The sequence below is a fragment of the Solea senegalensis genome, unplaced genomic scaffold, assembly GCF_019176455.1.
Source record: "Solea senegalensis isolate Sse05_10M unplaced genomic scaffold, IFAPA_SoseM_1 scf7180000015203, whole genome shotgun sequence".
In the NCBI taxonomy this organism is placed as follows: Eukaryota; Metazoa; Chordata; class Actinopteri; order Pleuronectiformes; family Soleidae; genus Solea; species Solea senegalensis.
This window is the reverse complement of record NW_025321257.1, coordinates 1-19,779: the sequence shown is the minus strand read 5'-3', so window position 1 is coordinate 19,779 and position 19,779 is coordinate 1. Positions and strand designations below refer to the sequence as shown.

At 46.2% G+C, this 19,779-nt stretch overlaps 2 protein-coding genes across 3 annotated transcripts; one reads left to right on the top strand and one right to left on the bottom strand.

Moving 5' to 3' along the window:
- Window positions 1-489: 489 nt before the first annotated feature.
- On the top strand, window positions 490-8,114 carry LOC122762072 (calpain-2 catalytic subunit-like; the record flags this gene model as incomplete). The annotated part of the gene is made up of 20 exons (XM_044017246.1): window positions 490-559; window positions 1,623-1,744; window positions 2,559-2,692; window positions 3,558-3,726; window positions 3,804-3,887; window positions 4,096-4,181; window positions 4,368-4,442; window positions 4,541-4,701; window positions 5,041-5,210; window positions 5,296-5,307; window positions 5,400-5,611; window positions 5,720-5,756; window positions 5,836-5,901; window positions 6,705-6,762; window positions 6,845-6,909; window positions 7,013-7,081; window positions 7,456-7,534; window positions 7,612-7,728; window positions 7,821-7,879; window positions 7,958-8,114. Coding segments are annotated over 20 exons (1,869 nt in total), but the record flags the coding sequence as incomplete, so codon positions are not given.
- LOC122762071 (alanine--tRNA ligase, mitochondrial-like) lies at window positions 8,110-19,216 on the bottom strand. 2 transcript variants are annotated; one of them, XM_044017245.1, is made up of 22 exons: window positions 18,883-19,216; window positions 18,416-18,604; window positions 15,269-15,414; window positions 13,866-14,057; window positions 13,651-13,795; window positions 13,253-13,398; window positions 13,052-13,160; window positions 11,923-11,961; window positions 11,731-11,845; window positions 11,233-11,360; window positions 10,904-11,045; window positions 10,654-10,823; window positions 10,446-10,559; window positions 10,227-10,367; window positions 10,006-10,143; window positions 9,837-9,940; window positions 9,308-9,416; window positions 9,025-9,150; window positions 8,836-8,946; window positions 8,664-8,747; window positions 8,447-8,582; window positions 8,110-8,363 (listed from the first exon to the last, which is right to left on the bottom strand). In XM_044017245.1, the coding sequence occupies exons 1-22, from the start codon at window positions 19,117-19,119 to the stop codon at window positions 8,254-8,256; spliced, it is 2,931 nt and encodes a 976-aa protein (XP_043873180.1). In that variant the 5' UTR covers window positions 19,120-19,216; the 3' UTR covers window positions 8,110-8,253. The 2 variants fall into 2 exon arrangements, with proteins under 2 accessions (XP_043873180.1, XP_043873179.1); XM_044017244.1 differs by having other exon boundaries at window positions 8,447-8,560; window positions 18,883-19,215.
- Between the last annotated feature and the right edge of the window lie 563 nt (window positions 19,217-19,779).

Here is a 19,779-nt window from a genome sequence, read left to right as displayed (position 1 = left end):
TTTTTTACTGATTAGTTTAATTTTGTATTTATTTGTGTCTTGTATTTTATTATATTTTATTTGGGTGAAAATGTTCTTTAATGTACTTATAGATAATATATAATTATTAGTCTAAATAATTTCTTTAATACATTTTATTATATAGTTTATGTTTTACATATTATTTTATCATTCCATGACAGTTGTGTGTCTCTGTTTCTGTCTATTGGACATTCTTTGATCATAGATGGTGCTAAGCTTCACTTTTAGCCTGCTACAGACCAGGTTTGCCCGGCAGCATAAGTTACCATGGTTACTTGGCTGACATTCACATTAGCCACCTTGGTGGAACAGGGTTGAGGCTCAGATTGATGGAACAGAAACCTGAGCCACAGTTATGGCTTAGCCATGGTTGAGGCTTAGCCAGAGTCATAGTTTCCTTTAGCCTGCTTGATGGAATACCCCCCAGGTCTCTGATCTATTGTTGTTGTTGTTGTTGTTGTTGTTTAGGAGCTGACCTCTGACCCTGAGTTCATCGTGTCTGGAGCAACAAGGACCGACATCTGTCAGGGAGCACTGGGTAAGAACCAGAACCACAGGCAGTCCACGTCCTGAATAGGTCTGCATGTGTGTATCTGCATGTGTGTTTGTGTCTGCGCTTGTGTCTGTGTGTGTGTGTGTGTGTATGCCCGCGCAGGTGTGTGGTGTGTGTGTGTGTGTGTGGCCGCGCCGCGGTGTGTCTGCATGTGTGTGTGTGTGTTCAAGGCAGGTGTCTGTGTATGTGGCTGGCGCTTTGTGTGTCTGTACGTGTGTGTGTGTGTGTGTGTATGTGTTCGCGCAGGTGTGTGTGTGTGTGGCCGCGCTGCGCAGGTGTCTGCATGTGTGTGTGTGTGTTCGCGCTGCAGGTGTGTATGTCTGCGGTGTGTGTGTGTGTGTGTGTGTGTGTGGCTGGTGTGTCTGGTATTGTGTGTGTGTTCGCGCCGCTGTGTGTATGTGTCTGGCGCAGGTGTGTGTGTGTGTGTGTGTGGCTGCGCCGCGGGGTGTTCACGTGTGTGTGTGTGTTCGCCAGGTGTGTATGTGTTCGCGCTGCAGGCAGCGCAGGTGCGTGTGTGTGTGTGCGTGTGTGCGTGTGTGTGTGTCTGTCCAACAGACTAATGGGCAGGTTTCTCAGAAGCAACTCAGAAGCACACCTGGGAGAGTTCAGCCAATCACAGCACAGAGCTGCAGATGTAAGGTCAATAATCCAGCGCACACACAACAATGACTCATGAGCGATGTCTGTGATTTCACACACAACACTACTTGAAAGCTATGTTTCGTTAGCTACATATAAAACAATCTTTTTGCTGACTCACTTTTATTTATTTATTATCTAATAAAACACGTATAACATCAACCCTGCGACTGTGAGAGCAGAACCTGTTGAGCTTGCGGGATTCAAACCTGCGTGATGGTTAATACATTGCTCATGAGTCATTGTTGTGTGTGTGCTGGATTATTGACCTCATTCTGATCTTATATACAGACAGGCCACGCCTCTTTGTTTTAGGCGTGTGTTTGAAAACCTTCCAACAGTCATGTGATAAACAAGCATAAACACAGCCTCATCAGGCCCCGCCCCCTGTGTGTGTGTGTGTCTCCAGGTGACTGCTGGCTGCTCGCCGCCATCGCATCTCTGACCCTGAACCAGGAAGTTCTGGCCCGGGTCGTTCCACACGGACAGAGCTTCAGGGACGGAGAGTACGCCGGAATATTCCACTTCCAGGTACACGAGTGCACGAGTACACAAATACACGAGTGCACAAATACACGATTACACAAATACACGAGTGCACAAATACACAAATACACAAATACACAAATACACAAATACACAAGTACACAAGTGCACAAATACACGAGTGCACAAATACACGAAAATAATAAATACACTAGTACAATTTCTACACAAATACACAAGTACACAAATACACAAGTGTCATCAAGTACACAAGTGCACAAATACACGAGTACACAAATACACGAGTACACAAGTACACAAATACACAAATACACAAGTACACAAATACACAAATACATGAGTACATGAGTACACAAATACACAAGAACATGAGTACACAAGTAGACAAATACACAATTAGACAAATACACAAGTACACAAATACACAAGTACACATATACAAGTGCACACAAATACACCTACACATGTAAGTAATAAATACACAAGTACACAAATAAACGAGGCACACAAATACACAAGTACACGTAGCACAATAAGTACACAAATACACAAGTACATTAAGTTCATTGAATATATAGCATATATTTTTCCTCTTTTCTTATCCATTACCTAATACACAAATACACAAGTACACGAGTACACAAATACATGAGTACACAAATACACAAGTACACAAATACACAAATGAACAAGTACACAAATACATGAGTACACAAATACACAAATGAACAAGTACACAAATACACAAGTACACAAATACACAAGTACACAAATACACAAGTATAAAAATACACAGTCTCTGTCCTCTGTCTCTCTCCTCTGTCCTCTGTCTCTGTAGTTGTGGCAGTTCGGGGAGTGGGTGGACGTGGTGGTGGACGACCGTCTACCAGTTAAAGATGACGAGCTGATGTTTGTCCACTCAGCAGAGGGGACGGAGTTCTGGAGCGCTCTGCTGGAGAAGGCCTACGCCAAGTAAGTCCTCATGTGTCTTCATCTGTCTTCATCTGTCCTCATCTGTTCTCATATGTCTTCATCTGTCTACATCTGTCCTCAACTGTCTTCATCTGACTTCATGTGTCCTCATATGTCTACATCTGTCTTCATCTGGCCTCATGTGTCTTTATCTGTCCTCATGTGTCTTAATTTGTTCTCATCGATCTAATCTGTTCTCATCTGTCCTCATGTGTCTTCATCTGTCCTCACGTGTCTTCGTTTGTTCTCATCGGTCTAATCTGTTCTCATCTGTCTTCATCTGTCTACATCTGTCTTCATCTGTCTTCATCTGACTTCATGTGTCCTCATATGTCTACATCTGTCTTCATCTGGCCTCATGTGTCTTTATCTGTCCTCATGTGTCTTAATTTGTTCTCATCGATCTAATCTGTTCTCATCTGTCCTCATGTGTCTTCATCTGTCCTCACGTGTCTTCGTTTGTTCTCATCGGTCTAATCTGTTCTCATCTGTCTTCATTTGTCTTCATCTGTCTTCATCTGTCCTCATGGGTCTTCATCTGTCCCCGTGTGTCTTTATTTGTTCTCATCTGTCTAATCTGTTCTCATTTGTCTTCATCTGTCCTCACGTGTCTTCATGTCTTTGTCTGTCCTCATGTGTCTTCATCTGTCCTCATGTGTCTTCATCTGTCATCATGTGTCCTCATCTGTCCTCATGTGTCTTCATCTGTCCTCATGTGTCTTCATCTGTCATCATGTGTCCTCATCTGTCTTCATCTACCATCATGTGTCCTCATGTGTCTTAATGTGGCCTCATCTGTCCTCATGTTTCTTAATGTGGCCTCATCTGTCTTCATCTGTCCTCATGTGTCCTCATCTGTCCTCAGGGTGAACGGATGTTACGAGGCTCTCTCTGGAGGATCCACCATTGAAGGTTTTGAGGATTTCACCGGAGGAATCGCTGAAGTCCACGACCTGAGTCAGCCAAGTCCACATCTGTTCCACATCCTGAACAAAGCTCTGGATCGAGGTTCTCTGATGGGCTGCTCCATTGATGTGAGACTTGCTGTGATCACAGGGGGCGGGGCGCTCTGCTCTTATGTCAAACACTAACTGTGCTATATGTGTCTCAGATCTCCAGCTCCGCTGACTCAGAGGCTGTCACTTCTCAGAAGTTGGTGAAAGGCCACGCCTACTCAGTGACAGGTGTAGCTGAGGTAAGAGCCCAGCCCAGCCTTTATAATCACAGGTAGATGATGTTTGTGGAGAGAAAAGGGGCGGAGGAAGCACGTTGTTTTAGTCATTAACCTGCTGTGTAAACATGAGGGGACGCTATCGCGACATCACACAAAGACGCCGTTAGCCTCTGATGGAGGTGGGGCATGGGGAGCCTTGTCGTCCAGTCACATGACACTGTCTTTGCAGGTGGAGTACCGTGGGGACATGGAAAAGCTGATCCGGATCCGGAATCCCTGGGGTCAGGTGGAGTGGACCGGAGCCTGGAGTGACAAGTAGGTAACATGGCCACCAACATGGCCACCGTAAAACCCACCTTTCTGAGCAGGCCCCACCCCCTTCTGTCTGCCGCATGGGTAATCTGTTAATCTGATGTTAATCTAATAAATCAACTGTTAATATGTTCCATTATCTTTTAATCTGATCAGTCAGCTGTTAATCTGATCTGTTTGTTTGTTCAGTTCCATGCAGTGGCGTCACATCAGTGACGAGGACAGAGAACGACTGAGTCATCGTTCAGAGGACGGAGAATTCTGGTAAACTTTGGACTTTGTCCTCCAGAGACATCACAGTGTCCTGCTGTTAACACCATCTCTGCTTCTTCTCCTCTTCTTCCTCCTCCTCCTCCTCACAGGATGTCGTTCTCTGATTTCCTGCGTCATTACTCGAGGGTAGAAATCTGTAACCTGACACCTGACGCTCTGAGTGACGGTGATGTCTCTAAGTGGGCGTTGTCCACGTACGAGGGCACCTGGAGGAGGGGCTCGACCGCCGGAGGCTGCAGGAACTACCCCGGTGAGTGACCACACCCACCTGAAGTCCCGCCTCCAGTGTCACAGCGCCATCATTCTGGCATCCAGTTATTAACGTTCAGGTGGAGACTCAAACCTTTACGTTTAAACCTTTATGTTTAAATGTAAAATGTTTAAACCTTATTATTGGAGGTTAGTGATGACAATCGTTGCTAGGCGACAGCAGTAATGTGACACGTGAGGATCAGAGTTCAGCCTCTGTGTTCTTCTGAAGGAGGCGGGGCCTGAAATATATAGAGGTTAAGCAGGTCCAGGTCCAGGTCCGGGACCAGGCTTAGATCCATGCCACAGTTTTCTCTGATGCTTCCATTTGTGACTTCAGACACGTTCTGGACAAACCCGCAGTTCGTGATCAGGTTGGATGAAGAGGACGACGACCCGGACGACGGCGAGGCCGGCTGCAGCTTTGTGGTCGGTCTGATCCAGAAGAACCGCAGACGCATGAGGAAGATGGGAGAGGACATGCACACCATGGGCTTTGCCATCTATGAGGTGAGCACATGATGATGTCATCAACGAGAAGGCATTGCCAGTTCTAAGCAACGGTTCTCTGATCCTGGTCCTCTGTCTGTTTCAGGTTCCTGACGAGGTACGAACCCCACCGCATGACCACCGCGTCTCAGGTTTCAGGTTAGATGTTTGATTGTTGAGTCTTCTTGTGTCTTCTCCTCGCATCCTCAGTTCTGCGGTCAGCGCAACGTCCACCTGAACAGGAACTTCTTCCTACGCCACGCCTCCGCCGCGCGCTCCGAAACCTTCATCAACCTGCGTGAAGTGTGCAGTCGCTTCTGTCTGCCACCGGGGGAGTACCTGCTCGTCCCGTCCACGTTTGAGCCGCACAAGAATGGAGACTTCTGCGTCCGAGTTTTCTCCGAGAAACAGGCGGAGTTTCAGTACGTCACTGACACACTGAGCTGAACAGCAGCACCTACAGGCAGCAGGAGGAAGTGCAGCACCTCTAACCTGTGTGTGTGCGTGTGTGTGTGGGTGTGTGTGAGCAGAGAGTTGGATGACCCCATCGAGTCCAGAGTGGAGAAGGTGAGAGAAGTGACCTTAGACTATTGCACATATTGTGTGAGTGGACGACGACGATGATGATGATGATGTCTCCGTGTAGATTGAGATGGATGAAGACGAGGTGGACGATCGGTTCAGGAGTCTCTTTGGTCAGCTGGCCGGGGGGGTGAGCTGCTCATGTTTACATTACCCACACATGATCTATAGCTAGTGGACTACGGTGGCCTGGAAGTGCAAAGCATTTTTTAAAAAGAGAAACAAATGAACAAAAGCCACAGTCCTTATGTGAAGAGAATATTTAACACACTATTTACCAGAAACATCCAGAGAGTGAACAGAATCTTAGAGTGATTTCTCTCCTCATGTCCACACTCATCATAGAAGCTGTTACATGTTACGTTGTACAGGTTACATATGTTAAATTGTATGTGTTACATATGTTACGTTGTATGTGTTACATACATTACATTGTATATGTTACACATGCTAAATTGTATGTGTTACATATGTTACGATGTATGTGTTACATACATTACATTGTACATGTTACACATGTTAAATTGTATGTGTTACATATGTTACGTTGTATGTGTTACATACATTACATTGTACATGTTACACATGTTAAATTGTATGTGTTACATATGTTACGTTGCATGTGTTACATACGTTACATTGTACATGTTACACATGTTATGTTGTACATGTTACATATGTTACATTGTATGTGTTACATATGTTACGTTGTACATGTTTCATATGTTACGTTGTATGTGTTACATATGTTACGCTGTACATGTTGCATATGTTACATATGTTACGTTGTACATTTTACATATGTTATGTTGTACATGTTGCATATGTTACGTTGTACAGGTTACATATGTTATGTTGTATGTGTTGCATATGTTACGTTGTACGTGTCACATATGTTACATTGTGCATGTTGCATATGTTACGTTGTCGCAGGATTGTGAAATCAGCGTCTTTGAGTTGCAGAAGATTCTCAACAGAGTTGTGAGCAAACGTAAGAATGATTACATGAACACTGAGGCCGCCGCCCACCTGATGATATCATCACATAACCTGTGTGTTTGTGTGTGTGTCAGGATCTGACATTGAGACCAGTGGCTTCAGCCTCGTGACATGTCGTAACATGGTGAACCTGCTGGATGTATCCTTCCACCGCAGCAGTAACACAGGCTGTCTGCAGGGGGTGCTTCTCTCACACACACATACACACACAGTGATCAGTTTCCTAAACGCTGCTCCTGCAGAAAGATGGCAGCGGGAAACTCGGTCTGGTCGAGTTCAAAATTCTTTGGACAAAAATCGAGAACTATCTGGTAAGTTTGACCTTCGACCTCACTTCAGTGTGTGTTCACTCAAACAACACTTCCTCCAATCAGAGAGGTGAGCCACGCCCCCTCATCACACGTATAGACGAATCCGACGAAGTACCGGAAGTAAACAAGCCTCCATTGCTGCGGTGGCGTCTCCCTGCAGTATACGTGTCATTGAATGGGAGCTGTCATGAGAAGTGTACACGTTAGCTAGCTCACGTTAGACCCCTCTATCGAGGAGTAAATTAACTCCTAATGTGGTGTTATTGTGAAATGTGACGTAAGTTGGTCTAACTAGGGCAACATAATGTTATAATGTAAACATCAAATAAGGGAGTTAATCATCTCTCTGTCCTCCTGTCCTGTGTGTGAGACAGAAGATTTACCGTGAGAAGGACGTGGATCAGTCGGGGACAATGAGCTCGTCAGAGATGAGAGTGGCAGTGGACGAAGCAGGTGAGAAGGAGGTGTGGTGGTATCATACCGGGGGTCACACGTCTGACCTCTGACCTTTGACCTGTTTGTGTTTCCAGGTTTCAGTTTGAACAATCCTCTAAACCAGATCCTGGTGGCTCGTTACAGTGAAGCTGATCTCACCATCGACTTTGACAACTTTGTCAGCTGTTTGATTCGTCTGGAGACAATGTTTGGTTAGTACACGTGCGCACGCACGCACACTCTGTTGATCTAGAATCTTGTAAATGTGTCAACTGATGATGATGATGTCACTTCCTGTCCACAGACACATTTGACACGTTGGACAAAGTCAGGTCAGGAACCATCGAGCTGAACCTTCTGGAGGTGAGGGTCATATGATCACATGAGCACATACATGAACACTAAGATGATCACATGATGATGATCATGGTTCTGTTCCAGTGGCTGAACGTGACTATGCTCTGAAGAACCAGAACTTGGACCAGGACCTGATCCTGCAGTGGTGGAAGATCTGGACTAAAGTGGTTTCATGTGGTTTGGGGCTGTTTTCCGTTTGTTTAGATAATCACACACTAATCAATAAAGACGATCAATAACAGAATAAAGCTTTTTATTTCTTTTAAAACAAAGAAACTTAATGTCTGAGAGGCTGGGGGCGGGACTAACTGTGACAATGACATCATCGCTGTTTCCTCTGGAGGGCAAATTGCTCCGCCCATCTCAGAGCGTCAGTGATGTCACTGGTACTTCCTGTACCTTGAGCGACCACGGCCGAGCCACCAGCGGCGCCGCCCAGGTGACGACACACAGCTGTCGCCCAATCGGAGGCCAGGAGAGACGCCGAGTCCTGAGGAGGGAAAGGAGGCCAATGAGAGGCTGCATACATGACCCCGCCCCCTCCGATGTCACTGACAAGTGAGTGGTGGTTACCTTGGGAACCTGACAGGCGCACAGAACCTTCCCAGAATGCCTGTGGTGAGTGAGCAGCATCACGTGACTGAGGGGAGAGACGGCGGTCAGCTGATTCACCGTCTTCATCACCACCTGGAACGACATGTGACACTTCCTGTCTTTCAATCTGATTTAAAGCTGTCCAGTCAATAGTCAGTAGACTAGGCCTCAGGGAGGCGGAGCTTAGTGTTCTCACCGGCAGAGAGTCCGCCTCCACCAGGTCCACCAGAACCTCCTTCTTTCCATTCTTCTCCAGCAGAACCTGAGCTCGAGACACAGCCTGAGCAAAGCATGATGGGAAAACATGGAGGATCATCAAGAGACAAGAACAGGTCAGAGGTCAGTCTGAGGTCAGAGGTCAGTCTCACCTCTCTGGTCTCCAGCTTCCTGACGATGGTGTTGCTCCGCCTCTGCAGTGCTCTCAGCTGACTCTGCAGTTCCCTGCGCTGCCACTGGGGGATGGGGGTGGAGTCTACAGCCTGTCAATCACAGATCAGGGTCAAACGGCATCTTTTTCACACACAGTGCAGCAGGGCATTCTGGGTAATTACACTCACATCAGACAGGAGTCCGACATCTTTGGCCAGACGCTGAGCAGAAGTAAGGTCAGAGGAGGCGGAGCCTGTGAGTCTGGCCGACAGCGAGTCCACGTCCTCAGACAAAACCTGCCCTGCCTCCCGGGCCTGGACACACAGCACATTAACTGACCCGTGACGTCGTTAACTGACCCGAGACATCGTTAATTGACCCGTTAACTGACCCGAGACGTCATTAACTGAACCGAGACGTCATTAACTGACCCGAGACGTCATTAACTGAACCGAGACGTCATTAACTGACCCGTGTGGCCTCGTGTCCAGTCACAGCGATGATGCGACTTATTCCTCTGACCGTCTGTCTCTCTGAGATGATCACCACATCCTGGACTGAACCTGTGTGAAGAAGATGACTGAGAGAGACAGAGAGATTAAAACAGACGTGGACAGATGTAAACAGATGTGAGGACAGACATGGACAGGTGTAAACAGGTGAGGACAGACGTCTGTCCAGATGAGGACAGGTGTAAACAGACGTCTGTCCAGGTGAGGACAGGTGTGAGGACAGACGTAAACAGGTGTAAACAGGTGTGAGGAGAGACGTCTGTCCAGGTGTAAACAGGTGAGGACAGACGTAAACAGGTGTGAGGACAGACGTCTGTCCAGGTGTAAACAGGTGAGGACAGACGTGGACAGGTGTAAACAGGGGTGAGGACAGACGTAAACAGGTGTGAGACAGACATCTGTCCAGGTGTAAAAAGGTGAGGACAGACGTGGACAGATGTAAACAGGTGTGAGGACAGACATGGACAGGTGTAAACAGGTGTCCTCACGTCCCACAGCAGAGCTCCACAGACGTCTCTCTTCCTGTCCCAACGTTGAACAGCTCAGAGACCGGGAACCCGACGGACACCACGCGAACAGGATCAGGGTAAACCTGCGGAGACAGAGACAGTCAGACAAACAGGAAGAGACAGAGTCCTCAAAGATGTGTTCACTCACCTCATCCACTGTCCTCAGTCCACTGATGCTCTTGACCTCCTGCAGAGGGACCTCCTTGCTGTGGACCCTTTGATTGGCTGAGATGATGTCATGAAGACACGCCTCTACCTGCTGTAGCTGAGAGGTACTCAGAGACTTCTGAGGACAGACAGGACATCAGAAATCACGGGGACATGTCTGCACGTCCACAGAGCGGCACAGAGACATAGAGAGAAAGCAACCTTGACGGAGAAGTCAAAGCGGAGACGATCAGTGGACACATGAGACCCTCTCTGATGGACAGATGGACCCAGAACTGTCCTCAGAGCGAAGTTCAGCAGGTGAGTCGCTGTGTGGTTCACCATGAGGGACAACCTGTGGACCTGAGACAGACAGACAGACTTTTTAGAAACGAGGACAGATCCTGATCTAAATCCAATTCACCTTCAGTCAACCTGTACCTCGTCCAGGTGTAGCTGCACCTGGTCTCCGGTCTTCAGGCACCCAGCTGCGGTCACCTGATGGACAACATACCCGCCCACCAGGACCACGTCCTCCACAGGGAACAGCACGTCCTGAGCGACAGGACACACAAGGAGTCACTTCCTTTGTGAGGTTGTCTCACTTCCGGTGTGAGGTCGTCTCACTTACGGTGTGAGGTCGTCTCACCTGCAGCCCGTCACGGGTGAAGTAGCCCTGGTCATGTGACTGCCCACCCTGCTCTGAGTAGAAGCTGGTCTGATCCAGGAGGACACCACAGCGCTGTCCCTCTGTTACCTCTGACACCAGCGTCTGCCCGTCGTACAGCGCCACCACCGTCGCACGGCATGCTGGGAAGACTGCGAGGAGACGGGCTGAGGTTAGCGGTGTAAGCAGAGGTCAGAGGAGTTACCTGTGCACATGGACGGAGACACTGCACCATATCGTCCTCCGTCCTGCAGCGAATAGCAGTACTTGAGACGGTCATCAGTGTGAGGGACGCCGCGCCGCTGGAGCGCCGCCAAGCTCTGGACATCCAGCGTCAACCGAGTCAGAGCGCCGGACTGCAGCTCCGACATCACCTGCACACAGAGCCATGACATCATCAGTGACCCACAGCTTCCTGTCAGCCCCTTCACAATAAAAGACCAAAGTCCAAAAGTCCCTCACAACTAAAAACAATAAAAGTCCTCTGTCAGGCGCATTATGGGATGACACAGAGCGAACAGAGGCGTTTACATGGTAACAGACATCAGAGTTTAGCGCCACCTTGTGGTTCTCTGCGCTGAGTCGATCCAGCTCCTGACGGTCCACCTGGACTCCTCGCTCGTCCAACATCAGGTCCACCAGGTCCAGAGGAAAACCAAGGTCCCTGTGCAGAGACCAGGCCACTGAGGCTGAAGGACACATGAGAGCCGCACATGAGAGACACCCAAGACTGAAGGACATGCGAGAGACGCACATGAGAGACACCCAAGACTGAAGGACACACGAGAGCATGAGAGACACCCAAGACTTAAGGACACACTAGAGATGCACACGAGAGACACCCAAGACTGAAGAACACACCAGAGACGCACATGAGAGACACCCAAGACTGAAGGACACACCAGAGACGCACATGAGAGATACCCAAGACTGAAGGACACACGAAAGATGCACATGAGAGACACCCAAGTCTGAAGGACACACCAGAGACACCCATGAGAGACACCGATGTCTGAAGGACACACCAGAGACACCCATGTTAGTGGGCCCTGAACTGACCGGGGAAGATGCCACGGCTGTCCTCCGTCCTCTGAAGTGTCCTCTGGATAAGCCTGCTGCCCTGCTGCAGGGACGATAGGAAGTGAGCCTCGTTGTCGTTAATGATGTCCATGATCTGAGGACAGAAGACCAGCTGTCAATCATGATGTCATATCCTCACACTGAAGAGGAAGTGATGTCACAGCCTCTCACCCGCTCTTTCTCTTTGTGCAGCTCAGGATACACGTCACCCTGGAAAGAAGGGGGCGGGGTTATTGTGAACACAGATTCCGTTTCTCAATACTCAAGCAAGCAAGTATGTACTTGCTTACTTGAGAAGTATATACTTCAGAAGTACGCTGGGAGTATATACTTGACAAGTACAGGAGTACACAAGTATGTGGCTGTTTCTCAATACTCAAGTAAGCAAGTATGTATGAATTGTTCTGCTGTTTGAATAATAATAATAAATGAACATATGAAATACTTTTAATAAATGCATATATATTGTTATTATTTTCACATTTAAAATATGTAACCTCGTTTATTAATTTATGTCTATTACAATATACAATGCAAATAATACAATGTGGAAAATAGATATATTACAGCATTGTAGAGTAGTGTATATATATATATATATATATATACATACACATATATACTAATCTACATATCTAATATTTACATAATTTATTTAAATACATATGCAATGACCGTGCGACTTTAATAAAAATCTTAAAAAAGTTAAAATAAATAAAACATTAATAATATACAAACTTTCAGTTCAAAACATTTCCACAAAGTAACACATCAACAACAAATCTATGGATCACATCGAGCATCTAATGACAGCGACGTCTGAGCCAGCGGATCATTTCATCAGGACAGGCCGATGTAACACTGCTCACAGTGAGCGTCGAGCTTATCACCTCCGACAAACGTCGCTGCCAAACTATAAATACGTCAGATCTTAATACATAAACCACATGTTTGAATTCTAAATGACTAATTTCTCGCCTCAAATGATCTTAAAACTTTGTTCCGGGACACAGAAAAATATTTATTTCAGATTTATATTTCTATTATCTGCTGCTATGCTCCGCCGAAATGTATTCTGGGATACATGGCCATCCCAAGTACGCTTAAGTCACCCCCGATGCATACTTGGTAAACATGGGCGGAGTGAGAATACTTCCGGGTTTGAGAACCATCCTCGCTGTTCGCTTACTTGAGACGTTTTCACAAGTACGGGAGTACGCACAAGTACACACAAGTATGCACAAGTATGGATATTGAGAAACGGCCAGACAGGAGAGAGGGATGATGGGAAATGTCTCACCAGAATGTGTGCGACAGTAGGAACCAGGCTCGCCAGCGCCCCCTGAGGAGCCTGGAGGACCTCCACACAGAAACGCACCGCACGCCGCAGAATCCTGCGCAGCACCAACCTGTGAACAAACACACACACAACAAACAAACAAACAAATAAACAACAAAATAACACACAACACAAACAAATGTGTCCAGTGCGACGTCTCACTCTGCGCCTGACATTCCTGGATGGACACCATCTGCAACACAGACGGACAGAGTGCGGACGTGGTCGGCCACCACGCGGTACGCCATGTCCACCTTCCCCTGGTCAGCTGACCCTGTCCTGCCCCCATATGGCCCGACCTTTGACCTCTGAGGACAGAAACATCACTGAGAACCATCACCATTACAACACCACAAGACAGGTGTGTGTCCGGTGGACAGGTGTGTGTCTGTGTGTCTGGTGGACAGGTGTGTGTCTGTGTGTCCGTGGACAGGTGTTTGTCCGGTGGACAGGTGTGTGTCTGTGTGTCCGGTGGACAGGTGTTTGTCCGGTGGACAGGTGTGTGTCTGTGTGTCCGGTGGACAGGTGTGTGTCTGTGTGTCCGGTGGACAGGTGTGTACCTGGTGGATGGCGTGCAGCAGTGGGGTGAACAGGTCTGTGTCATAGTTGGACGTCTTCCCCTGCAGGACGCTCACCAGCCTCTCCAGTCCCATCCCAGTGTCCACACTGAACTGTGGCAGCAGCTGCAGACTCTGGTCCATGTCTCTGAAAACAACCCAGACAGTTCAGAGCCGGTCTGATATGGACTGAACTGGTTCAGGTGTGTGTGTGAGACCTGTTGTACTGCATGAAGACCAAGTTCCAGATTTCCACCACCTCAGGACTGTTGGCATTGACCAGAGCAGCAGCGTCTCGTCCTCCTACGTGGTCATAGTGGATCTCAGTGCAGGGACCGCAGGGACCAGAGTCGCCCATTTCCCAGAAATTCTCTCTGAGTCCAAACGGCAGCAGGCGAGTGTGGGGAACCCTGAGGAAGTGACATCATCACTGATCTGAACCCTGAGGAAGTGACATCATCACTGATCTGAACCCTGGGGAAGTGACATCATCACTGATCTGAACCCCAGCTCCTGAACCCTGATCTGAACCCTGGGACATCATCACTGATCTGAACCCTGGGGAAGTGACATCATCACTGATCTGAACCCTGCATCATCACTGATCTGAACCCCTGAGACATCATCACCAGACCTGAGGTGGCATCATCACTGATCAGGAAGTGACATCATGCGACCCATCATCTGATCTGAACCCAGAGTGACATCATCACTGATCTGAACCCTGGGGAAGTGACATCATCACTGAGCTGAACCTGAAGTGACATCATCACTGATCTGATCTGAACCCTGAGTGACATCATCACTGATCCTGACATCTCACTGGTCCCTGGGGGAGTGACATCATCACTGATCCTGAACCTGAAGAGTGACATCATCACTAGTCTGAACCTGGGAAGTGACATCATCACTGATCTGAACCTGACATCATCCTGAGGAAGTGACATCATCACTGATCTGAACCTGACATCATCACTGAGACCTGAGGAAGTGACATCATCACTGATCTGAACCCTGGGGAAGTGCATCCTGAGCTGAACCCTGGGGAAGTGACATCATCACTGGGCTGAACCTGAAGCATGACTGAGGAGGTGACATCATGAGTCTGAACCCTGAGGAAGTGACATCATCACTGATCTGAACCCTGAGTGAAGTGACATCATCACTGATCTGAACCCTGGGGAAGTGACATCATCACTGGCTGAACCCAGTGACTCCACTGAGCTGAACCTGAAGTGACATCATCACTGATCTGAACCCTGGGAAGTGACGTCATCCGCGGTCTGAACCTGAAGTGACATCATCACTGAGCTGAACCTGAGGAAGTGACATCATCACTGATCTGAACCCCAGCTCCTGAACCCTGAGGAAGTGACATCATCACTGATCTGAACCCTGGGGAAGTGACATCATCACTGATCTGAACCCCAGCTCCTGAACCCTGATCTGAACCCCAGCTCCTGAATTCTGGTCTGAACCCCGGTCCAGAATCCTGGTCCCGGTCCACGACTTTTCTAACATAAAGAAGTGAACGGTCTGTTTGAAGCAGCTTTAAATGTAAACACAGACGAGACTTCATGAAACACACAGGTCCACACTGAACCACACTCTGTCCTCGTACCCGATGTCCAACCAGGTCTGACGCGTCTCCTCGTCCACCGGCAAACCTGACGCAGCGTCTCCACAAAAGTAGGACACGTACAGTCTGTCAGCAGGTATCCCATAATACTCTGTGAGGAGGCTCCATGCCATCGAACACGCCTCCTCCTGAACACACACACACACACACACACAGATTTACAGACACACACACACACAGGAAACAGGAAGTGATTAATATGATCTCATATTAGCTGTTGGTTATGTATAGTGTGTCTCAATATCCATACTTGTGTGTACTTGTGTGTACTTGTGCGTACTTGTGAAAACGTCATCAGCCTCAGTCCAAGTTCTGTTCCAATTCTCAAGTAAGCGAGCAGCGAGGACAGTTCTCAAACCCGGAAGTGTTCTCGCTCCGCCCATTTTATCAAGTATGCATCGGGTGGTGACTTGAGTGTACTTGGGAAAGCCATGTATCCCAGAATGCATTTCAGTGGAACATACAAGCAGATAATACAAATATAAACCTGAAATAAATATTTTTCTCTGTCCTGAAGTTTTAAGATCATTTAGAATATAAACATGTGGTTTGTGTATTAAGATCTGACGTATTTATAGTTTGGCAGCGATGTTGATGAAGCTCCGCCTCTGCGGACGCTCGGCGCTCACGGCACAGAGCAGCGTTACCTCGGCCTGTCCTGATGAAATGATGGCGTCTCTGTCATTATTGTTATTTACATGCTCGGTGTGATCCATAGATTGTTGTTGACGTGTTATTTTGTTTTTAATGTAAATGTTTTGACCCGACAGTTTGAAAGTTTGTATATTATTAATGTTTTGTTTATTTTAACTTTTTAAATTTTAGATTCATATTAAAGTCATTTAAATATAAGATAATATAATATAATATACATATGTATATACATACATACTTATATATACATATATACACACATACATATATACATACGTATATATATATATATATATACACACACACACACACACACACACATACATATATGTATATACAGCGGAGAAAATAAGTATTGAAGTATTGATATTATATATATAATATATTTCCGATGGGGTTATTGGGATGAAATTTTCACCAGATGTCAGTAACAACCCAAGTTATCCACACGTACAAAGAAATAAAACAAATGAGTCCACAAATGAAGTTGTGTGTAATAAAGTGAAATGACACAGGGAGAAAGTATTGAATACACTTGCTGAAATTGATTTAATACTTAGTAGAAAAGCTTTTTGTTGGTAATAACAGCTTCAAGACGCCTCCTGTATGGAGAAACTAGTCGCACACATTGATCAGCTGTGATTTTTGCCCATTCTTCCACACAAAGTGTCTTCAAATCTTGAAGGTCCCGGGGACATCTTCTATGAACTCTGATCTTCAGTTCTGTCCAGAGGTTTTATTTATTTATGTATTTATTTATTTCGGTCATGACATTTAGATCACTCATCACATAACAGTGCAGTTCACACAATATACATAACCGAAAGGGAATGCGGGAGAAGCAAAGCTTAACTAGTCCCGCCCCCATTATCATCATACATTTCGTTTCCTCTTTTTTTTTGACATTTTGACAAAGAAAACATGTTTCAGCATCCGATAGCACTCAGAGATGTGGTCTAGCTCTAGACAGTCAACTCCGACTCCATGTGTGTTTATTCATGTGTCCATGATGTTCCGTCGCGCGTGACATTCTCGACTTGTTGCCTGGCATATTCAACTTCCCAAAAGTCACAAATAATCCAATCAATAGAGGGCAATGCATCATATATATATATTTTTTTTTTTTTCACTTTAGTCATCTATTTCATCTTTTCATGTGCTCGAGGATTGTGGAGACGTCGGAGTGCAGCCCAACCATGACTGTCTTTGTTATTGCACTTTCCACCTTCATTTCGCTCCATTCCCTGGTCCTCTCACTGTTGGTCATTCTCAGATCCCGGTGTTGCAGGTACATTCCCCATCCCAGGGAGAGCATTCCGATCATCATGAATGTGAATATGTACACATCCTTTCATTCGGATTCAAGTCGGGTGATTGACTGGGACATTCTAACAGCTTGATTTTCTTTCTCTTAAACCAATTGATTGTTTCCTTGGCTTTGTGTTTGGGATCATTGTCTTGCTGAAATGTCCACCATCTTCAGCATCCTGGTGGATGGCAGCAGATTCTTCTCAAGAATATCACGATACATTTCTCCATTCATCCTTCCTTCAATTACATGACGTCTGCCAGTGCCAGATGCTGAAAAACAACTCTTGGTTCTTGGACAACTCTTCTAATTATTCTATGGACTCCTCTGTCAGTAATCTTGCGAGGAGCACCTGGTCGCGGTCGGTTAATGGTGTAATGATGTTCTTTCCACTTCCTAATAATAGCTTCAACTGGAACTGGAACATTCAGAAGTTTAGATATACATCTGTGACCAATGCCATCCATATGTTTGTCTACAATAAGCTTGAGAAGGTCTTGGGACAGCTCTTTGTTTTTCCCCGTCTTGGGTAATGAACCTTTATAGGCCACCAATTAGGACTTATACACCTGATATTAATTTGCACTGATACGGGGCAGGATTGCTTCCTAAATACTGGCTTCCTGTGCATTACATTATTACATTGGCAGACGCTTTTGTCCAAAGCGTCTTACAATGGGTATGAGTACAATCAGCCAGGGGTGAAGTCGAACTTGCAACCATTGGGACCATGATATCTTTCGCACACAGGGTACTGGTCTTAACCACTGCGCCACTCCACCCTGTGCCTTCTTACACCCTTTTTTCTTCATGTGTTCAATACTTTTTCCCTGTGTCATTTCACTTACTTACACATAACTTTTGTCATGGACATTCAGGTTTTTATTTCTTTGTATGTGTGGATGTTTGGGTTGTTACTGACATGTATGTGTGTGTATATATATGTATATGTATATGTATATATGGCACCACCCACCATTCAAACAGTAGAAAAAGGAAGTAGCTGCTTTTCCAATTGAAGAATCATAATTGTGTACTCTGTACTTGGCAAGTATGCATACTTGAGTATTGAGACAGGGCCTAAGTGTGTGTGTGTGTGTTTTTTCACTCTGACAGGTGCCCAGGGAATAAGCCCCTCCCCCTGTGAACAGGAAGTACCAGCTGACCTTGAAGTAGTCTCCAAATGACCATGTCCCAAGCATCTCAAAGAAGGTGTGGTGGTAAACGTCTCGTCCCACGTCCTCCAGGTCGTTGTGTTTCCCTCCGGCTCGCACACATTTCTGACTGTTAGTCACTCTGAGGTAAGACGCCATCGCACTGCGAGGGTCCACTGTCCCCAAGAAGACAGGTTTGAACTGGACAGAGAGAGAGAGAGAGAGAGAGAGAGAGAGAGGACACAGAGAGAGGACAGAGAAGACAGAGTAAACAGAGAGAGAGGACATAGAAGACAGAGGACAGAGAGGACAACTTTAGAAAAGTTGACGTCACAGTTGTTTCATATCTGTTATATTTCAGAATAAAAGCCAAGTCCAATTCTGGTCCACGTCACATGACCGACAGGGATCCTGTTTTGAAAGCGTTGGCGGGTTTAAGCACAGAACCGGGACCGGGTACAGACCAAGTCTACACTGACCTGGTTCATACCAGCGTTGACAAACAGCAAGCTCGGGTCCCCTCTGGGCCGAACCGGCGAGGACGGAACCAGCAGGTGTCCGTGTTTGTTCCGGAAGAAGTCCAGGAAGGTGGTTCGGACGCGGGCAGCGGACATGTCCAGAGGAGGACGGCCGCTGAGGGAGCGCGCAGAGCCGGCACAGAGCAGGCCCGGCGGCCCGCTGAGTGAGCGTAACCTCCGGAGCAGCAGAACCCACATGAGAAGCAGAACGGACCTGCCAGAACAGACCCACGAGGCGCATGCGCACTGACACCCTTTTCTTCTTCTAATGAGGACCAGTGACAACGAGTGTCAGCGCCACCTGCTGGTCTGGTGCTACATGTATAATAGAATATAATTTAATATAATATATATGAATTTAATGTAATATAATGTAACATAATCTAAAATAATACAATATAACATAGTCTAAAATAATATAATGTAATATAATAATGTAATGTTGTAGAATCAGTAAATTCTGATTCTACAACCGCTTAATTTTTGAATTAAACACTGTACATGAAATTGTATTTGTACTATTTCTAGTAATTGGTTATTTAATGTTTGTTTAGATTTATTGATTTTGTTTTGTTTTTTATAATAAAATCTTTATTGAACCTTTATGAAACAAAACAACAATACGTAAACAGAGTCATTAATACATACAGACACATTACACAGACCAGAGCCAGGGGGAGATTCAAATAAATAAATTAAAAATAGAGCATAACTTTTTGAATCATAGATGGTTTTGATGTACTGTTCAGTTTCCTTAGCAAAAGCAATAAAAGAAGGTTTTTTATGTTGTCGTGGAAACCAAACAGTACATCATTCCACAATAAAGAAAAATCAGAGACAAGTTTATGTGAATGGAAT

What these genes read in the sequence shown, in the direction of transcription:
- LOC122762071 (XM_044017244.1), bottom strand. Translation starts at nt 19,119, where the DNA reads ATGTGGGTTCTGCTGCTCCGGAGGTTACGCTCACTCAGCGGGCCGCCG. An exon ending in CATTTGGAGACTACTTCAAG is followed by an intron (nt 15,415 to 18,415) that starts GTCAGCTGGTAC and finishes GTGTGTGTTCAG; the next exon opens with GAGGAGGCGTGTTCGATGGC. An exon ending in GCGCCTGTCAGGTTCCCAAG is followed by an intron (nt 8,364 to 8,446) that starts GTAACCACCACT and finishes TTCCCTCCTCAG; the next exon opens with GACTCGGCGTCTCTCCTGGC.